Source organism: Protopterus annectens, chromosome 2.part0 (assembly GCF_019279795.1).
Source record: "Protopterus annectens isolate FY-2018-M chromosome 2.part0, PAN1.0, whole genome shotgun sequence".
NCBI lineage: Eukaryota > Metazoa > Chordata > Ceratodontiformes > Protopteridae > Protopterus > Protopterus annectens.
This window is the reverse complement of record NC_056728.1, coordinates 330874090-330894661: the sequence shown is the minus strand read 5'-3', so window position 1 is coordinate 330894661 and position 20572 is coordinate 330874090. Positions and strand designations below refer to the sequence as shown.

The following is a 20572-nucleotide window of genomic DNA, read 5'->3' as shown; positions in this document are numbered from 1 at the left end:
GCCTTATGGAAAGTCTCCCACATTATCCCCCTCCATAAAGGTGGACACTCCACTGTGCTCTCAAACTACCGCCCCATTGCCCTACTTTCTCCTTTAGCTAAGATCATGGAGAAATGTATCCACAGGCAATTACTCAACCACTTAATTGACAATAACTTACTTTCCAACTGTCAACATGGCTTCAGACCATCACACAGCACTACCACTGCCCTCCTTTCCTTTACTGATTGCATTAACAGTGACCGCAACCATAATTATCTTTCTTCTGCTCTATTTATTGACTTGTCTAAAGCATTTGACATGGTAACTCACCAGATTCTCATAAACATACTACAATCTCTATCATTAGACCCTCTTTTCATTAAATGGTTCCAGTCCTACCTTGATAAACGACAGCAGGCAGTATTATGGCATAACACTCTATCCACCCACCTACCCATTACCTTAGGTGTTCCTCAGGGGTCAATACTAGGACCTCTCCTCTTCTCCATATTTATTAACGACCTTCATCTTGCCATCCCCCAAGCCACATGCATACAGCATGCTGATGACTCCACACTGATATGCTCAGCTACTTCCATCAAAGACCTTCACTCTTTTACTCAGAAGGTATTTAACACAGTTGAGCAATGGTTCACACAGCGCTGTCTCCTATTGAACCCCCCCCAAAAAAAAAAAAAACTCCTCCTCTTCAATCCTACTCAAAAGTCATCTCCTCTTAATTTCTCTGTGACATCCACCAGTGGTAGTATAATATCCCCTGATCCTACCACCAAATTACTTGGTATCACCATCGACAATAATCTCAACTTTGACATCCATATCAGCAATGCTATAAAGGCTGTCAACAAAAAACTTGGCACTCTCTATAGGATTAAACCCTTCCTTTCCCCTACAGCTAAAACTACAATAGCTCACACTCATCTAATCTCTACACTCTTCTATGCCTCACCCATTTTCACTAATCTATCCAAGAATAACTTCAGTAAACTGGAAGTGTCATACAATAACATTGCCAGATTTGCCATAGGTAACCCATATAGAACCCACTATTGCATAAACTTAAAGCATCTAGGATGGCTGGAACTACAAAACCTGATTAAATTCCACCAACTAACCATTGCCTATAACATTCTTTATAACCCTTCCAATACTCCAATTTTATCTACCCCCATCACCCCCTATAAAAATCTGAGGTCCTTAAGATCAGCAGACAAACTGCTTGTACATACCTCTAAACCTAACAACAGAGCTGGGGATTCTCTTCTCTAATGCTGTTGGAAAATCCTGGAATCTTCTTCCCAGTGGCCTCTCCTCTTTACCACTCTTCAAAAATAGACTTAAACTTTACCTTAAAACACAGTGGCTATGCCCTTGTACCAAATCTGACTAGTCATCTATCTTTTCAAACTGGCCTTTCCCTATCCATTACTTCTCACCTACTGTTATACCTTCCTATTACTATTTTTTATCATCTCTCTCTATATTACATTACTTCTATGCTCTGTGGATACTGGTTTTTAAGTAAATACTTCATCAATATCACTACAAAATTAACTTATTTGTACTATTCACTTTACCTGTATAATGCATTGTACCTGTGAAATACATTGTTATCATTCTTGCCCGCATTGAATATCCTATGCTAACCTGTATGCTGTACTACATATGTTACTGTTGTATAAATATTTTTGTACTATTTGTTATTGTTATTATAGTTGTATCTCTTTGTTTATGTCTTGGAACTTATCTCCCCGGGCCTCTACTGAAAAATGGACATATATCCAGTTAGACTATCCCGGTCAACAAATGTAAAATAAAATAAAAAATAAATAAATGTCCTCCTTTGGTTAATAGAATGTTCCCATAGCAAAAATTCTTAAAGATACACATACCTTGGCGTCCACAGTAACGGATATTCCATGCATCTCATGAACCTGCATATGAGGCTGACACATCTCAACCATATCCTGCATCTTGCTTCTTTGTACAGAGTAGCAGTTTATTATTTTTCTGTAATGGAGGGCATGGAATGTTATGCATAGACATATGACCTTGCCATGCCACTGGCAGCAGTGCACACCTCAGGGCTACTTGCAGTGAGAACAGCGTCTTCTAAATATATAATATATATATATATATATATATATATATATATAGAGAGAGAGAGAGAGAGAGAGATACTAATGCTGTGGCTACGTTGCTACATTGAGCTTATTTTTGCTGCCTCTCTCTTACAACTCAGAGTTTACTGCAGTCAGCGGCTCTGCAAGTCATATCTCATTGCAAAAAATGTATACAAAACTTATCATATCATTTACCTTTGCATTTGCCATGGCCCTCATTTTTAATACTGATGCTTATTTTCATGTCACTATATGATCATTTGCATATTATGGTGGTCACAGTATTTTGTGGCCTAATGCGGTCACACTAAGTGTGTGTCTGACACATCCCCTACCATAGTGTAACTGCTTATTGCACAATTTTACGTATCTCGACAAGTATTTGTTTCTGAATTCCAGGGTATGTCTCAGATTCAGTAAAGTTTTGTACAGGTAGTAATTATCTTAATGATTGTAAGATAATATTAAAACTGAGAGTGAAGGAGAATATTTAAACATTGCATTTTAATGTATATTTATAAAATAGTGAAGGCAATGGAGGAATATCCTTTTGAATAACTTCTTCTTTATTATTTTCAGAACAACTTGTCAATTTTTATTAATTGATATTATTTTACTCTTGCAAAATTTTGGAGTGCCACAGGACAGTACTTAGCTGAATGAGGAATTATCAAGCTAAAAACAGTCTTACTCTGACCTACACATTACTGTATTGCTACATTTAAAAATTAACACACAGCATCTCCATATTCTAGATTTACAGTTTTTGAACACAACAGACTTATGATTTTGGTTACCCACAACCCACATGTCATAAAAAGTTTTGCATCATTCTACTTGGTCACATTTGCGTTGTAAAACCATAACATCTTCCCCATTTTACTCATGTCTTACATGAACTGTGGACTTCATAACGTTAATGCAAAGTAAGGATTTTCAGTCTAGAAACTGTTGCCATGCTACCATTGCATGCTGCTCCTGTTTAAGAGTTTTGTTTCCTTGTATGTGCATGCAAAGTACGTCTAAGTTGCACTAAAGATGGATCTTTGTCTTAGCTGTTTCCCTTGTTTGATACTGACACTGGGTGCTGTGTCCAATAGTAACTCTTTTCTTTAGCTTGTCTGTTACAGCTCTGTGACTTTAACATTATTAATTCATTATGTTAAGTTCACTAAAAATATCAGCATCACGTTTCAGGTATGCTTTTGAAAGTGCAGTCCCAAAGTACAGCAACAGTCGTAGCATAATTTATTCCAATAGTCTTACTTTATGCAGAAGTCATGGTCAGGAAAAAATGACTCCAGCACCAGTTGTCCGTTTCAGTGAGGCCTTTCTGTAGGATGTATGTGTCAGCCGGTGTATCGACTATGGCGCCTAGTTTGCAGTCATCTGCGAACTTTGTCAGCCACAACCCTCCCATGTTTGCTTTCACATCTGAGAAATAAATGCCGAACAGGAGGGGTCCCAGGACAGAGCCCTGTGGGACACCACTTGTGACTGGCTTTGAGTCTGACATGGCTCCAGCGATTTTGACTTTATGGGTTCTATCCTTTAGCCAGTTTGCAACCCATCTTGTGACATATGGATTTACATTTAAGCTGTTGAGCTTGTCTATGATGCCTGAGTGGGGTATTGTGTCGAAGGCTTTAGCCAAGTCCAGGTAGGCTGTATGGACTGCTTTGCCCTCATCAATGGCTCTAGTGACTGTTTCAAAAAAGTCAACCAGGTTCAAAAGGCAGGATCTGCCCTTTACAAAGCCGAACTGGGTGGGATCAAGTGTCTGTAGGTCTCCAATGTCTCTGTTTATGAGTTCCATAATGATTCTTTCCATAGCTTTGCAGACCAGGCTGGTTAAGCTTATGGGGCGGTAGTTACCAGGGTCTGTAGAGGTGCCTCCTTTGTGGAGTGGGACCACTGTTGCTGTACGCCAGTGTTCAGGTACATATCCTGTAGTAAGGCTAAGGTTAAATAGCATTTTTATGTGCAGGTTTAGCTCCTCTTGGAGTTCACGTAGCACGCAACCCGGGATACCGTCAGGTCCCATTGATGCTGTGTTTTTAGCTTTGCTGAGGGTGGTTCTCACCTGGACATCTGAGATGACAGGGAGGTTACATTCAGCTGGGATAAGTATTTCTTCTTTTGGGGGTGAGGGAGTGGAGAAATTTGTACTGAACCTGTCTGCCAGAATGTTGGCAATATCTGTGGGTTCAGTGTATTTTTTGTCATTGTGAACTAACTCTGAGCATATCTGAGGGTTTCCACCCAGGTTTCTAACATAGCAGAAGAAGGCCTTGTGGTTATCTTTAGTGTCCATAGCGAATTTTCTCTCAAAGTTGGCCTTGGATGTTTTTATATGAGAACGTAGCTTTCTACTAGTGCTGATCAGAGATGCCTTCTCTTTATGGGATTTAGCTCTGTCGTGCAGTAGCTTCCTTCTTTTGTTATACAATTTGTTTATGGCTGGGGTCCACCAGACAGGATGCCTGCCCTTGGTGGAGAGGGTCTTGGTTTTATTTGGGATTGCATGATCCATGCATTCTTGGAGATGTCCGTAGAAAGCATTTGTGAAGGATTCAGCATTGTGGGATGTGGTTTCCACTGGCCCAGTGGGCTTAAAGGATACCATCTCAGTCTTAAGAAGTGTAAAGTCGGCTTTTGAGAAGTTTTTCACTGTAGTCTTTTGTGTTGGGGTGGAGGTGGGATATGTATATCCAGGGTGATTAGTTTGTGGTCAGATCTCACTAGTGAGGGGTATACTTCCGGTGTGGAGCACTTTGTCCCCATGTTTGTGATGATCAGGTCTAGTATATTATCTCCCCTTGTGGGAGAGGTGACTAGCTGTTTCATTGCATTTGAATTTATGAATTCCAGGAACCTTTGGGCTAGGGTGTTAGGGCTAGAATAATGCACCCAGTCTATGTTAGGGTAGTTGAAATCTCCCAATATGATGGTGTTTGGTCAGACATTCATATCCTCCAATGTCTTCAGGAAGGCTGAATGGGGTTCCTGAGATTGGGAGGGTGGTCTGTTACATGCTACCAGTTGTATAGCAGTTTTGCCTGCGGTTAGTTGCACCTGGATGGTCTCTGATGCTTCATGTGTTGCCACTAACCTGGAGGTGTGGGTGTCCTTGATAAATATGGACACTCCCCCTCCCTTTTTGGTTTGGCCCGAGTTTTGGGGCCGAAAAGCATGATACGAGGTATAGCCTGGTAGTGCTGGGGTGCTCTCAGGAGCCTTGAACCAGGTTTCAGTTACTGCACAGACATCGATGTTCTCCATACTGAGGAGTGCTTCGAGAGCCTGCATCTTGAGATTTGGACTTCTGGCGTTGAGCAGCATTACCCTTAATTTTTTTCCATTTTTGTTTTCTAAGGAGGTGGGTTTGTCTTTTGAGCCTTGCCTAAAAAAGGCACTATGGGGGTGGCAAGAGCCTTAGCCAATATCCTGTAGCCCAGTGGTGACAGGTGCAAGCCGTCCCTTGCGAAGCTGCGTGGCTTGTCCAGCATGTCATCCCAAGCAGACAGACATTGGATCCCCCTAGAATGACACCAGTACTTGAGCCAATTATTAAAGCTGATCATCTTGTCTTTGTATTGTGGCATCATTCTTGGTGAGGGCAAGATGCTGCTCAGGGTCAGGGTCATACCAGCCTGGGCTACATAATCAGAGAGCTCCTCTATGTCTCTTTTCATGTAGTCCAGGGAGGTACGTCTCAGGTCATTCACGCCGGCATGGACAATGACGGAGTCATATTTGTACTTGCTTTGGAGTGACCTGAGTGCGTGTGTTATGTGGCAGATCCTAGCTCCCGATAGGCAGCTCACCATTACCCTCTCCTTGTTCAGCCTGGTAAGCGGAACGTCAGTGTGTCTGACTATAGAGTCTCCTATTACTAGTGTATCAGGCATGGTGTTTGGCCTTAAGGGCTGTGATTGTTTGACACACTGATTTATTGAAGTATGTGTTGCATGTGTTATGTTTTGAGGTGGTGGATTTTTGGGTGTCTGCTTTGGGAGCCTCTGTTGTTTTGGTAAGTTTTTTGTTAGAGCCTCCGAGTATGTCTTTGTGTTATTGTGTGTTTGGTTTGCAGTTGTGGTAGGTCTATGTGGGACTGGGTTTGCTGTGTGTGTGGTTACCTTCTCCGCTACAGCATATCTTGCATCAGTAGTAGTCTGTTAACATACAGCTACAGCATATCTTGCATCAGTAGTGGTCTGTTAACATATAGCTACAGCATATCTTGCATCAGTAGTGGTCTGCTAACATACAGCTACAGCATATCTTGCATCAGTAGTGGTCTGTTAACATACAGCTACAGCATATCTTGCATCAGTAGTGGTCTGTTAACATACAGCTACAGCATATCTTGCATCAGTAGTGGTCTGTTAACATACAGCTACAGCATATCTTGCATCAGTAGTGGTCTGTTAACATACAGCTACAGCATATCTTGCATCAGTAGTGGTCTGTTAACATACAGCTACAGCATATCTTGCATCAGTAGTGGTCTGCTAACATACAGCTACAGCATATCTTGCATCAGTAGTGGTCTGTTAACATACAGCTACAGCATATCTTGCATCAGTAGTGGTCTGTTAACATACAGCTACAGCATATCTTGCATCAGTAGTGGTCTGTTAACATACAGCTACAGCATATCTTGCATCAGTAGTGGTCTGTTAATATACAGCTACAGCATATCTTGCATCAGTAGTGGTCTGTTAATATACAGCTACAGCATATCTTGCATCAGTAGTGGTCTGTTAACATACAGCTACAGCATATCTTGCATCAGTAGTGGTCTGTTAATATACAGCTACAGCATATCTTGCATCAGTAGTGGTCTGTTAATATACAGCTACAGCATATCTTGCATCAGTAGTGGTCTGTTAACATACAGCTACAGCATATCTTGCATCAGTAGTGGTCTGTTAATATACAGCTAAAGCATATCTTGCCAGCAAAGGATCCGAGAGAGGAGATGCTACAAAATGCTCAACTGCTTCAGTTATTGACTACAGATCCTAGAGTTGTCTATATCTCCCACTTTTCTCTAGATTTTAGGAATCAACATATAAGTAAAGCTCTACCTAGCTTTACATCTTGCCACATATTGATTTTTATGTTGTTTTATAGGTACAAATCAATTTTCTTCTTTTCCTACCCAAAAACTCAGCACTTTTTGAGAACAGATAATCACATCAAAGTTGTAAGTTAGAAAATAGAGTGCAAGCTGACTTATAGCTTGAATTGTATTCCTGTTTATGGTTTATGTATCTGTTTAATGTCTCCAGAAATGTAGGGTCCATAATACCATGACAGGAATAAACCCCATTTCTAAGTCAGAGCATGATTAAAGTTCATGAAATTAGTACTGTTTTAATTGCTGATGCTTGCCAAGAGTTCTCTGAGTACCCGTAATGCATCCATAACAACCTCCTCTGTAGCTCATATACCTGCATTGGTAACATATTTAAGTATGCATAAACCTTTTTCTTATTAGTCCTGTTGTTCCTACCACTATTGGAAAATGAAGGCTCAGAAGAAATCAATATCCAAGCAGACAAAAGATCGACATTTTTATTAAACAACCTTGCCATGCAGCTTACATGAGTGTTTTTTCTTTTTTTTGTTTTTTTTTTTTGTTTCTTTCTTTGTTTGGACACACATGAACCAATTCTTGATCTTTACTGTTACTACCAGAAATACCTGGGTATCTTTATTCCATTTTGATCTAGTTTCTGCTTGCATATCCAGATATTTTTATGATTTTACATCAGTCAAAACATGGGACACTATAGCTGTTATGTGTAACAATTTTGATAATTAATGCTACTTTTGTCTTTTATTTTTTCTTTGACTTACAATATCTGATATTTTTGTTTCCACTGTCTATTATAGAATAAGTAATACTGCCAACGGCCTTTCTGAAGTCTATTATGACACATTGTAGTTATATGCACTCAGTATTCTCATGTATCTAGTTTGCAACTGAAAGACAGCAGCAGTTGTATTCAAGCAGCTCAAAAGTCATGTTGGTTATGTTCATAAATCTGGATTTACTTTTACAGTTTAATGGTTTGGTATAGATTACCTTTTCAAATGTTTTAGTAAGAATAGGTAGGTGAGTAAATGATCATAAGTTCAAACATCTCTGTTGTATTTGTCCCAAAAAGTGGGAACTTATAATGTGAAGTGAGTTTAGCTACAGTTGTCTGCATTTTGGTATTAATAATATTTTTAATTTATGATCAGAATTTTAGAAGGTCTTTTGTGTTTCGTTCATGTGCAATTTGCTTTGGTTAACATTTTTACTAATTTTACATATTTTTTTATTTATCATTTGATAACCGGGAAAGTCCGACTTGGAACAAAGCCAATAATGACATTCCTAAGCACCTTTCAGGCAACAATTTAATCATATACTAACCTTTTAGTGTGAAATCTTAACTGTTAAACTCATATTTTGAACTTCATACAGCAAAGAAGTCTTTGCAGAGACAAAAAAAAATGTCTTTTTTGCAGACGTGATGGTGGCCAGTGATGGATTCCTTGCTTGGATGTTTGTAATTAAATAGTCATGAGGTCATCCTAACAGGCATCAGATTGTTTTGATCCATTAGCTGATAAATTGATAAACTGGGAGCCTAACTCCAAAATTGTTGTAGGCCACTATAAAATTAGAACAAGCTGCAAGGTAAAATGATGATTTTCAGACTTTAAATGCAAAAAGCCACCAAAGATTCTGCAATGTTTCTCTAAGCCACACAATTGTAAGGTAGCCAAACAGCAGTCTCTGAAAACCAAACAGCAATAAAACAATTTCTAACTAAGCTGGAGGATATCAAGAATAAACAAAGATGTACTAATGTACGCCTTACAGGATTAAACAAAGACACAAAAGGTAATAAGGTGGTATAAAACCTCCAACATCACTTAACCAAGAGGATCAATGCTCCATGTCCTGTGTTGGTCAAAGGTATTCATAGGACATTCAAGCTATCTCCCAAAAAGGTTCACCTACTCAGTCATATCATATATAAGATGGTTAACTATGCGGAAAAAGATAAGTTCCTGAGAAAGCAACAGAGGGTAAGGAGTTTGCACTAGTAAATCATAAAGTGAAATTGTTTCAAGATTTCTGAAATCGAAGGAAGGACACTGAGCAAACTCGGAACTATAATATATAACATTAAGTATCCTGTTTTTTGCTTATTTTGTTCTTTATTTCTTTGTTATTTATAGCACTTTGTGTACTGTGTATTTTTCTAGCTAGTTTCACTGTGTGTGAGGTATTAACTGGAAATTGTCCACTTTTATTAAGCATCTGTTGGGTTGTTTGTTTCTGATAACTTGTTGCAGTTAAACTCTTTTTCTAGAGGCTCCTTTAGCTGTTTAAAACTTTCATTTAAAGGCTCACTGCTGCTTTTCAGCTGTGAGAAACATTTCTGCAGTTTGTTTCTAAGTAGTGGGGATATGTGTAGCATTTCCATATTCAGGCTTGTATTTGGGCCTAGTGTTTGTGGAGGCTCTGTGTCTGAGCACATATTCAGGGACATCTTGGTTTAGCCAAAGCCATCAGGCATTTCAGTGAGAGAGAATTGGTTGAGGTAATTGGCTGACTGAGGTCACCTGGACTACAGCTTAGACTAAGCACCTCATTGGTTCTTTTGAGATTTCATTCTTAAAAGCTGTCTCAGGTTTCAACTTTCTGTTACCTAAGAAGTTAAGTTGTGAGTGTTTCTGCCATTTCACACTGAGCTAATTGAAGGAAGGACACTGAGCAAACTCGGAACTATAATATATAACATTAAGTATCCTGTTTTTTGCTTATTTTGTTCTTTATTTCTTTGTTATTTATAGCACTTTGTGTACTGTGTATTTTTCTAGCTAGTTTCGCTATGTGTGCGGTATTAATTGGACATTGTCCACTTTTATTAAGCATCTGTTGGGTTGTTTGTTTCTGATAACTTGTTGCAGTTAAACTCTTTTTCTAGAGGCTCCTTTAGCTGTTTAAAACTTTCATTTAAAGGCTCACTGCTGCTTTTCAGCTGTGAGAAACATTTCTGCAGTTTGTTTCTAAGTAGTGGGGATATTTGTAGCATTTCCATATTCAGGCTTGTATTTGGGCCTAGTGTTTGTGGAGGCTGTGTGTCTGAGCACATATTCAGGGACATCTTGGTTTAGCCAAAGCCATCAGGCATTTCAGTGAGAGAGAATTGTTTGAGGTCATTGGCTGACTGAGGTCACCTGGATTACAGCTTAGACTAAGCATCTCATTGGTTCTTTTGAGATTTCATTCTTAAAAGTTGTCTCAGGTTTCAACTTTCTGTTACCTAAGAAGTTAAGTTGTGAGTGTTTCTGCCATTTCACACTGAGCTAATTGAAGGAAGGACACTGAGCAAACTTGGAACTATAATATATAACATTAAGTATCCTGTTTTCTGCTTATTTTGTTCTTTATTTCTTTGTTATTTATAGCACTTTGTGTACTGTGTATTTTTCTAGCTAGTTTCACTGTGTGTGAGGTATTAACTGGAAATTGTCCACTTTTTTTAAGCATCTGTTGGGTTGTTTGTTTCTGATAACTTGTTGCATTTAAACTCTTTTTTCTAAAGGCTCCTTTAGCTGTTTAAAACTTTCATTTAAAGGCTCACTGCTGCTTTTCAGCTGTGAGAAACATTTCTCCAGTTTGTTTCCCACCCTCCCTCCCTGTTGGTATAGTGTTTTTATAGTTGGTGGCTTTGCAGTTGCCCGCCCCTAGTGTAAATTTGATCTGGGACCCTCCTCCCAGTCTAGTGTCATTACCTCATTCTACCTAGTACAGGGAGAACATTTGAGAAGGCCAATCAGCTTAGTTTCTGCTACTCCTTTCTCTCTTTCCACTAAAAAAAATATATATACTTTTTCTAAGCTTGTTTCCTGCCTTTCCTGTGGGTAGTCTAGCCTGCATATAGATTTGCTGTGTCCAGGACTAATTTCTAAGCTTGTTTCCTACCTTTCCTGTGGGTAGTCTAGCCTGGATATAGATTTGCTGTGTCCAGGACTATTTGTAGGCTTCTAGGCCCCCAAGCCTTTCTGTGTTGGAGGGAAGCCTTCTAGCTTAATTTTGTTTCTTAGACCTAGCCAGTTTTTTGTTTCAGCACTTGTTCAGAACTTATTGTAAGCACTAAATAAGCTACAAATTACTACAGCACTCAACTTTCCTCACTGTCTAGAGGAAAACAGTTTCTAGTACTTAAAAAATAAGCACCTATCCAAGCATGTCTAAGGGTCAGCCCCCGGTGTTTTCTCCTGTCTACCTGATGAATCTGGGCATCTTGGGGCAATGCAGTAATTGCCTCATGTACACAGACAACCCTCTCCTCCTACCACCCAACACTACAACCTGTGAGAGATGCACTTATATAGCCAAACTGGAAGCAAAGCTCTCCTCACCCAAGACTGGACTAGACAGTCAAGAGGAAAAGGTAAACACTTGCACCACACCACACTCAGCACATAGTCCCTCAAAACCTACACCACCAAAACACACACATGGAAACACAAAACACACACCTACATTTGCGGAGGCTCTCAGTAAAAACCTGCCCAAGCAACAGGGACCACCAAAGCAGAAACACAAGCAACCTCCACCCCCCAACACAACCCAAATGACACATAGCCCACAAACTCAGTGTGCCACTCAACCACAGCCCATAAGGCATAACAATGTACCCAACACTCTAGTCATAGGTGACTCTATAGTCAGGCACACTGATGTTCCACTCAACAGGCTAAACAAGGAGAAAGTTACTGTCAGCTGCCTGTCGGGTGCCAGGATCCGCCACATAATGCATGCACTCAGGTCACTCCACAACAAGTACAAATAGGACTCTGTCATTGTCCATGTTGGTGTGATTGACCTGAGATGTACCTCCTTGGACTACATGAAAAGGGACATGGAGGAGCTGTCCGATCTTGTAGCCCAGGCAGGTATGACCCTAGCCCTGAGTAGCATCCTGCCATCACCCAGAATGATACCACAGTACAAGGACAAAATGATTGACATCAACAATTGGCTAAGCTTCTGGTGTCATTCTAAGGGGATCCAGTATCTGTCTGCCTGGGATGACATGATCGACAAGCCACGATGCTTTACCTGTCGCCCCTGGGATTCCGGATACTGGCTAAGGCTCTAGCCACCCCTATAGTGCCTTTTTTCGGCAAGGTTCAAATGACAAATTCACCACCCTAACAGGTACAGGCAAGAAGAATCTGAGGGTATTGCTACTCAATACTAGAAGTCTAAACCTCAAAATGCACTCTCTCGAGGCACTCCTTAAAATGGAGAACATCGACATCTGTGCAGTGACAGAGACCTGGTTCAAGGCTCCAGAGAGTACCCCTGCATTACCAGGCTATAATTCATACCACACCTTTCGGCCACCTAACCTGGACCGAAATACTAAAGGCGGAGGCATGTCCATATTCATTAAGGATATCCACACCTCCAGGCTAGTTGCTCAGCATAATGCATCCAAGATTATCCAAGTGCAACTAACTCTGGGCAAGACCGCAATCCAAATTGTAGCTTGCTACAGATCCTCCACCATGTCCCAGGATTCCCACTCCTCATTTCTTATTACACTGGAAAATATTAGGGTACAACCTAACACCCTAATAATGGGCGATTTCAACTACCCTACCATTAACTGGGAAAACTACTCATGTACCAACTCTTGTGCTCAATGTTTTCTGGAATTCATAAATTCCAATGCCATGGATCAACTTATCCACACCCCGACCAGGGGCAGCAATATCCTAGACCTGGTTATTACCAACATGGGCAACCGGTGCTCCACACCAGAGGTCAATTCCTCGTTGGTCAGATCCAACCATAAGCTAATCACCCTAGACATCCATAACCCTCCCCCACCCCCCATTAGGAAAACCACAGTAAAAAATTTCTCCAAAGCCAACTTCACGTTTCTTAAGACAGAAGTGGCAAACTTCACGACACCCATGCTGAAGGACAATAGAGGTACGACTGCTGAATCCTACACAAATGCACTTTATAAGCACTTACATGAGTGCATGGATTGTGCTATCCCTAACAGAACCAAGATGCTATCCTCCAAAAAAAGGAAGCCAATCTGGTGGTCCCCTGCCATAAACAAACTCTACAACAGAAGAAAGAAACTGTTGCAAAAAAGAGTAAAATCCCATGATTGGAGAAACTCCCTGGTCAGCTTCAGTAAGAAGCTGAGATCCCTCATAAAATCCTCCAAAGCTAGTTATGAAAACAAAATCACCACTGACTCTAAAGACAACCACAAAGCATTCTATAGCAATGTCAAGAATCTCAATGGCAACACTCAGATCTGCTCTGAGTTACAGCACAATGGCACTAAATATACAGAACCAACGGATATTGCCAACATCCTGGCAGATAGGTTCAGTGCTAACTTTACCCCTCTGTCATCCCCTAAAGGGCCCATCTCTATACCAGAAGAATGCAAAGTTCCTGTAATCATGGCTGCACAGGTAAAAAACACACTATCCAAAGCCAAGAACACAGCATCCATGGGACCTGATGACATCCCAGGCTGTGTTCTACATGAACTACAGAACAAACTGGCACCCCACCTAAGTACCATGTTCAATCATAGCCTCACCTCAGGCTATGTGCCCACTGAATGGCGCACAGCGACAGTTATCCCACTCCACAAAGGGGGAGCCACCACAGACCCCGGAAACTACCGCCCCATTAGCCTAACGAGCCTGGTCTGCAAGGCTATGTAGCGTATCATCATGGAACTTATAAACAATGACATTGGTAATCTCCAAACTCAGGACCCCACCCAGTTCGGGTTTGTAAAAGGCAGATCATGTCTTCTAAACCGGATAGACTTCTTTGAAGCAGTCACCAAAGCCGTAGATGAGGGTAAGGTGGTTCACACAGCCTATCTAGATCTCGCCAAGGCTTTTGACACCATCCCCCACTCTGGAATTATAGATAAACTCACTAAACTAGGTATAAATCCCTATGTCACAAGATGGGTTGCCAACTGGCTCACTGACAGAACCCACACTGTGAAAGTAGCAGACTCAAAATCCAGCTTCAGACCAGTGACAAGTGGAGTACCACAGGGTTCAGTCCTGGGTCCTCTCCTGTTTGGTATCTACTTCTCTGAAGTACAGGCCAACACAGAAGGTCTTTGGCTAATGAAGTTAGCAGATGACTGCAAACTAGGAGCCATAATCAAAACTCCAAAAGATGTGGACATCCTACAAAAGGGCCTTGCTGAGACAGATGCCTGGTGTCAAAGCCATGGCCTCAAGCTCAACGCCAAAAAGTGCATTGTCATTTCTTTTGGTAAAAACTCAGTACTCATGAACTACCACATAGATGGTAGTCTACTTAACACCGAAAGTGTGATAAGAGACCTTGGGACACAGGTGGACAGTAGTCTCTCCTTTGATAATCACATCGCCACAGTAGTCAGGAAATCCTTCTATGTGGCACACCTCATCACAAAAGGTTTCTCATCCAGGAAAAATGAGGTCATTGTTCCCCTCTACTTGTCACTCATTAGACCCATTATAGAGTACAATGCCCCTTTTGGTATGTACCTCACAAGACATCTACAACAACTGGAAAGGCCACAGAAATACCTCACAAAGAGGATTACCGGCCTCAAAGAGATGCCCTATGCAGACCGTCTCAAAAAACTGCAGCTTTACTCCGTTGCATATCGCCTACTCAGAGGCGATCTCTGCCTAACACACAAAGCTATGTCAAACCCAGAGCTTTTAGACATGCTCCACTTAAAGAAATCCAATCCCTATGAGCTACATGCTCTAGGGACCTAAACATCGTTACCACAATAAACAGAACATTTTGGAGGGATAGATTCCTGTCCCAGAGACTTCCCATACTCTGGAACAAACTACCTATCTATATCAAACAAAACTCCTCATTAGCACTTTTCAAGAAAAATCTTGATGATTGGATGGGAGATAGGAAATTCACCCCGGGGATCACTTCTGTGGCTCTGCTCGACAGTGGCACAGGAAAATAATTTTCTTGGGTGGAGAAAGCCAGGGTACCTTTGGCTAGGCTTATATAGGCCCTAGGGTCAATAGCCTAGTACCTACCTATGAACATATGAACCTATGACAGCATGACGGAACTCCTTTAAAGAGTTATGCTTATTGTTTTACATAGCCAATGTACTGAAGTGCCCTATAACTCTGAAAAGAAAATGGCAGTCCCAGTGGTTGCATTTCCAAACAGCTAAAAAATAGATCACTTTCCTGCAGCAAACTCTAACATTGAAGGACATTCCCAATCTTGTGATAAAAAATCGAATTTCTTTACTGTTTACTCCCAACAAGCTACAAAGTTACAAATATCACCTGCCACCCGATATTCCATTAATATGCTATATCAAAGCAGGTTAAAGTCCCCACCAAGGAAATATGAGGGAGTCTCTAGACCTCAGAATCCTGACCATATAACAAACTCCTATGAAGGTAGAACCACTCTAAAATAAAACCAGGAGCTCTGCATAGAGACCTGAATCATGATTTATTTGTTGTTTCCATGTCCAATTCATTTGAAGCTTTGTTTAAAAAAAAAGACATGCATGGAAGACCCCAGAAGAGAAAATTTGTAGCCAGTAGATCCCCAGTGTGTTTACCCTTAAGAATGACCTTAAAACTGGATTGAAACATAGAAGACATAAGAGTTCGGTTTTACCTAAAAGATAACTGTTACTGCCTTCCCATGTGTAATCCCTAGTCTTGGGGTGACGTCTTCTCCCATCTCCTACTTTCTGATGTTTGCTAATGGATTATACCCACAGAAAGCCCAGTAAGTGTTTTTGGTAATTTCTGTAAACAATTTATTAGGTAGAGTTTATTAACATCTGTATAACTTAATTATACATGGTGTGTGTAATATGAACTTAATACTGCCACAATTTAAACAGAGTTTTCTTTTTTCTGAAAGTGCCAGTGTTGATAGACTGCTGGCCATGGGCGAATTACAATAGACTTCCCTCTTTTTTCTCATCGAATTTTAAACACTCACTCTAGTTTTGCTCATACTGGTGTAGTTAAAGCTGATACACTATATGTTAAAGGGTTAAATTCAAAAGTTAAAAGGAATGTTTTCAAAAATTCTTACATAACATGAATGAGGATGTATTTCTTCAAGAATTGTCTCTAAAAGGAAATGTTAGGTGCTTCAGAAATATCTATGGGATGCTAAGAAGTGCAGTCTTGCAAAAATTGGTAGTTATCTTGTTAAACAGTTGCACAGTATGGACTGCATCAGAGCAGAAACATTTTAAGAAAGGCAAATGCGTCATGTTAAAGTTAGAACTTCTAACAATGGTTGACTGCTAGCAAACATTTAAGAGCATAATAGAGGTGATCCCCATTTTTTCTCAGCCTTCTTAGCCTTTTTTCATGAATTGCATGCCTGCAATCCTTGTCAAGCCCATACACTAATGGGAAGAAATGTTAATGTGGCACTTGTTTCCCTGATGGATAAAGCAGTGCCCAAAGTAGAATGCAATCTTTAAGTACAAAATTTAGTCAGATACAACAGTGTTAGAGAATTAGATCTTAGTGGTCCTTGGGGGGGGAACTAAATACATCAGACAAGGATTTCTATTTCTCTACACCTAGTGGTAAAGCTCACAGTAGAATAAACTACGGTCTCACATCAAAACAAATGCTGGCATGCATAGCCTCTGTGGAAACATTTCCCTGTCCTATTACTGACAACAGTGGGGTGCTAGTAACCTTTACTGACATCCACCTAGGACAGGCTACAGCAAGAAAAGTGGCAAACAGTTGCTGTGATTCTATGGGTATGAATGCTGTCACATTTATAAAAGATGGGCATGCATAGTTCCTTTCTCTGAACGTCATGTATACGTTTCACATTTATACTTGATAACAAAGTTATAAACTCCATATTAAGAGTGTGTTATCTTCTGAGAAAACTCTACTTTTAAAACAATTTAGCACTCATGTTGCCTTACAAGACAAAAAAAAAAAAACAGTTTTAAATTTATTTATTGATTGCAAAGAAAAAAATGTCACCAACAAGAGCCACATGCAAATCTATAAGAAAGAGAAATCCAAAAAGAAGGGCAGAGTTTTCTGTGCAAAGGGTAACACTGAAAGTATGAGTAATGGGAGGACAAGCCAGATTAATTCTTTGTCTACCACCTAGTAAATATAATCCAATTAAGCTGGCCATGTGGTCTAATAGACAAGGCTTCTAACTTCAGATGAGAAGATTGCAGGTTCAAGTCCTACCATGGTCATACAAAAAGTAATCTAACAATGTTAGGGGTGGGTTTGGCATAATGGTTGAGGTGTTTACCTCATAGACACAAGATATAGGATTTAATTCTGAACTCAGGTCATTGGCTAGACTTAAAACAGCCCTGCAGGGCAGTTAGCCTAGTATGAACCTATGAACCTATTTATGTCACCTAGTTATACACTCCTAATATCCACTTATGAGGTAGCTCATGCTTATTATATGAGAAATTCTGTTAGTTATACCACTTCCCTGTGTGGCATGAGCACACAACACACCATTTTATTTAAACATGCATTAATTCATATCTGTACATCACATATACTGATCTACTCAGATTTGTATAGAGAGGCTGATTACTGATCTCCTAAGGACTGCACAGACCTACAAAGTATAGAAGTCCTGATGCCAATGTGCAGCCTAGATGTTAGTAATGTATAAAAGTGTGACTGCTACAGGATATAGTGCATGAGCTGGTGAAACAAGTACTGTGCACTCAACTTCCATGAGTGCAAAGGTTTAGTTCCTCCTAGAGGACTCAGAGTTTATTCATCTGCTAACATCAACTCTAGAGAGTATGCTTCAACTATCAGCTGCTGTAAAACTTTACATGGCTTCAAAGTGGAAAATTCTGTAAGGCCAAAGTGTTACCAATTTTATGAAGCATATTAGAAGATACTCCATTTTGATAATGGAGGACAACTATCCAATGATGAACAATGTGAAGTGACATATTTTCTGGAGTCATATTTAAATATGAAGACTCAGTTCAGTGTGACTTTCTGTCTGCAATCAACTCTTGCTAAACTGAGAATAAAGATGCATCAGAGAGTGAAGTAATTACTGACAGACATAAAGACAATGCAGTTATGACAGTCTGAAGCACAGAATGATATTCTACTCGACACAAAATTGTGGGTCTTGCAGTGGTGCTTGATGTATTAAACAACATTCTAGAGATACAGTAGTCACATTTCTTTAACAGTAAACAAGAGTATAGAGGACTAGAAATTGGAAAGAAATCATGAAAAATACAAAGCCAAAACACATAATCAAAGTATTTAAACTAAAAATAAGTCATTAGCAATCTTGATTACATTTTTAGCATTTTCTGCACTATAAATCTGTAAATGTTGCATACGGTAGCCCTTCATTTCTGTTATCCAAGCATTTTCGAAGATATCTACTCATTAATCAGAAAGTTCATGGTAGAGAGCTATTTTATATCAATGAATGCAATTTATTAAAATCACGTAAACCAAAGAAAAAGAAACAGAAGTAAAATACAGCTCCAGTTAAAATCTGGTATCTGAAGGAGCTATGTTAATGTCTAAGTTGTCAATCCTAGGGGTAATCTGGCACTTCCCTATGCACATCTGAGGTCGATTAACTAACAAAGTAACTTAATCTGTGGTCAAAACTTAGTGAATCTGCATTGATTATTTTAGCTTAGAGTTACAGCAGCTGCCACTATTATGATACTGCATTTACTGGACCAAAATGAGTTTCACTTAAAGAATACGAGCAGAATAAAGAAGCCAAAATGCAGCTTTGCAAAAACTTATAATTCTCCCTCAATTACCTATCCAGTATTAACATTATAATTTTATTTACAAACAGTGAGCAGTCACATGGTGAAGTGACTAGTAAAATCCACTAAGAATGCACTTTAGATTAAGTTTCTTATTTTCATTACGTTTCTTCATGATAAATAAATTTTCTTTTTTCTTCATTTCAGACCGAAGTATATCTGTCTATGCATGTATACATGTATATATATATATATATGTGTGTGTGTGTGTGTGTGTGTGTGTGTGCATGTGTGTGTTTGTATATATATATATATATATATATATATATATATATATATATATATATATATATTGTTCTATTCTATCATACCAGTAGGAAAAAACATAACTAGGTAGTCTGACTGGTTTGCACTTAGGAAATAAATGTCATATGCACTTACCTTTATGTATTCAGCTAGATGTGCATGTGTTGACCTCTTTTCATAGTCTTGGACAGTCCATGATGGCTTGTTAGTTTTCTGCTCATAACTGTCATAAATGGTTGTGATATCTGAATACAGAGGATTCTTCTTGATTTTAGGTCTCAAAGTAACTGGTGTAATATGTTTACCAAGATCTCTGTCAAGAAGATCAGTAACTGGGCTTCTCTCGCTTCTTTCTGATTCTTCTTGTCCAGTAACTTTTCTCAGTTCCCGCTAAAAGATATTTATTTCAAAGAAACTATATTATCAAGGGTAGTCTACTGACAAGGCTTGAACATTGCATACAGCTGAAAAAGAAAGTATTCCAAATAATGCATTCTGTTTAATACAGGTGAAGGTACAGCACACAGTTACTCAAAGTACTGGCTTCCAGTTTGAAACTAAACTGCATCAGTGAAAAATAAACACTTCATCATAGGTATGAAAGTTACTATTTCAATAAAACCTCTGTGAAATATACTAGAATAAAATACAATGCTATAATATAAGGCATGAATATTAACAAGACACAGTTAAAAAATATTTGGAATATATTATCATCCAGGCAGTGTATTAAATCCTAAAAAGTGCAGTTATAATATCCGTTCTTAGAACAACTATTTCACAATTAGTACTGTTGCCCTGGGTGTGCACTACATCAGAATAAATCATCAGCAGCTATAATCCTAAATATCTTCCGTACCCTTCCAAAAATGCCAGTGAACCTCATTCCTATAGGATGTCACCTTTCAGGACCATAGTGTTAATGTTCAGAGGGTACATGTAGAACAGCAATTTACCTGAATGTGATGGAAAGTTGTCAGGTGCAGGGTGTTCCTTTTGTTGTTGCCATGGTTCCTGACTTTAACATTTGTACATGGGGTACACCATGTGGCAAGTGGAAAATTAAACCAGACTATCAGCTATAATTTTCCAAACAGAAATTACTCGCAGGCATTATCCTGCTGTCTGTCAAGACAATTGCATAATCCAGTCTGCCAAAAAAGTAACAGAACTACTCCTTTACTCATGTATTTAAGTTAGTTATTATCTATCATTCAGAGTTGAGGGAGAGCCAGAATCTATCATGGTGGTTAGTGGCCACAAGGCAAGGAAACAAATCTT

The 20572-nt window shown here is 39.5% G+C and overlaps 1 protein-coding gene across 1 annotated transcript in view; it reads right to left on the bottom strand.

The window, feature by feature from the left end:
• The window catches only part of MINAR2 (membrane integral NOTCH2 associated receptor 2), a 181697-nt gene that overhangs the window by 48804 nt on the left and 112321 nt on the right, over positions 1-20572 (bottom strand). The window contains exon 2 of the mRNA XM_044061927.1: positions 19427-19681. Coding sequence (XP_043917862.1) covers positions 19427-19681 — 255 coding nt within the window. The remainder of the gene's footprint in view (positions 1-19426; positions 19682-20572) is intronic.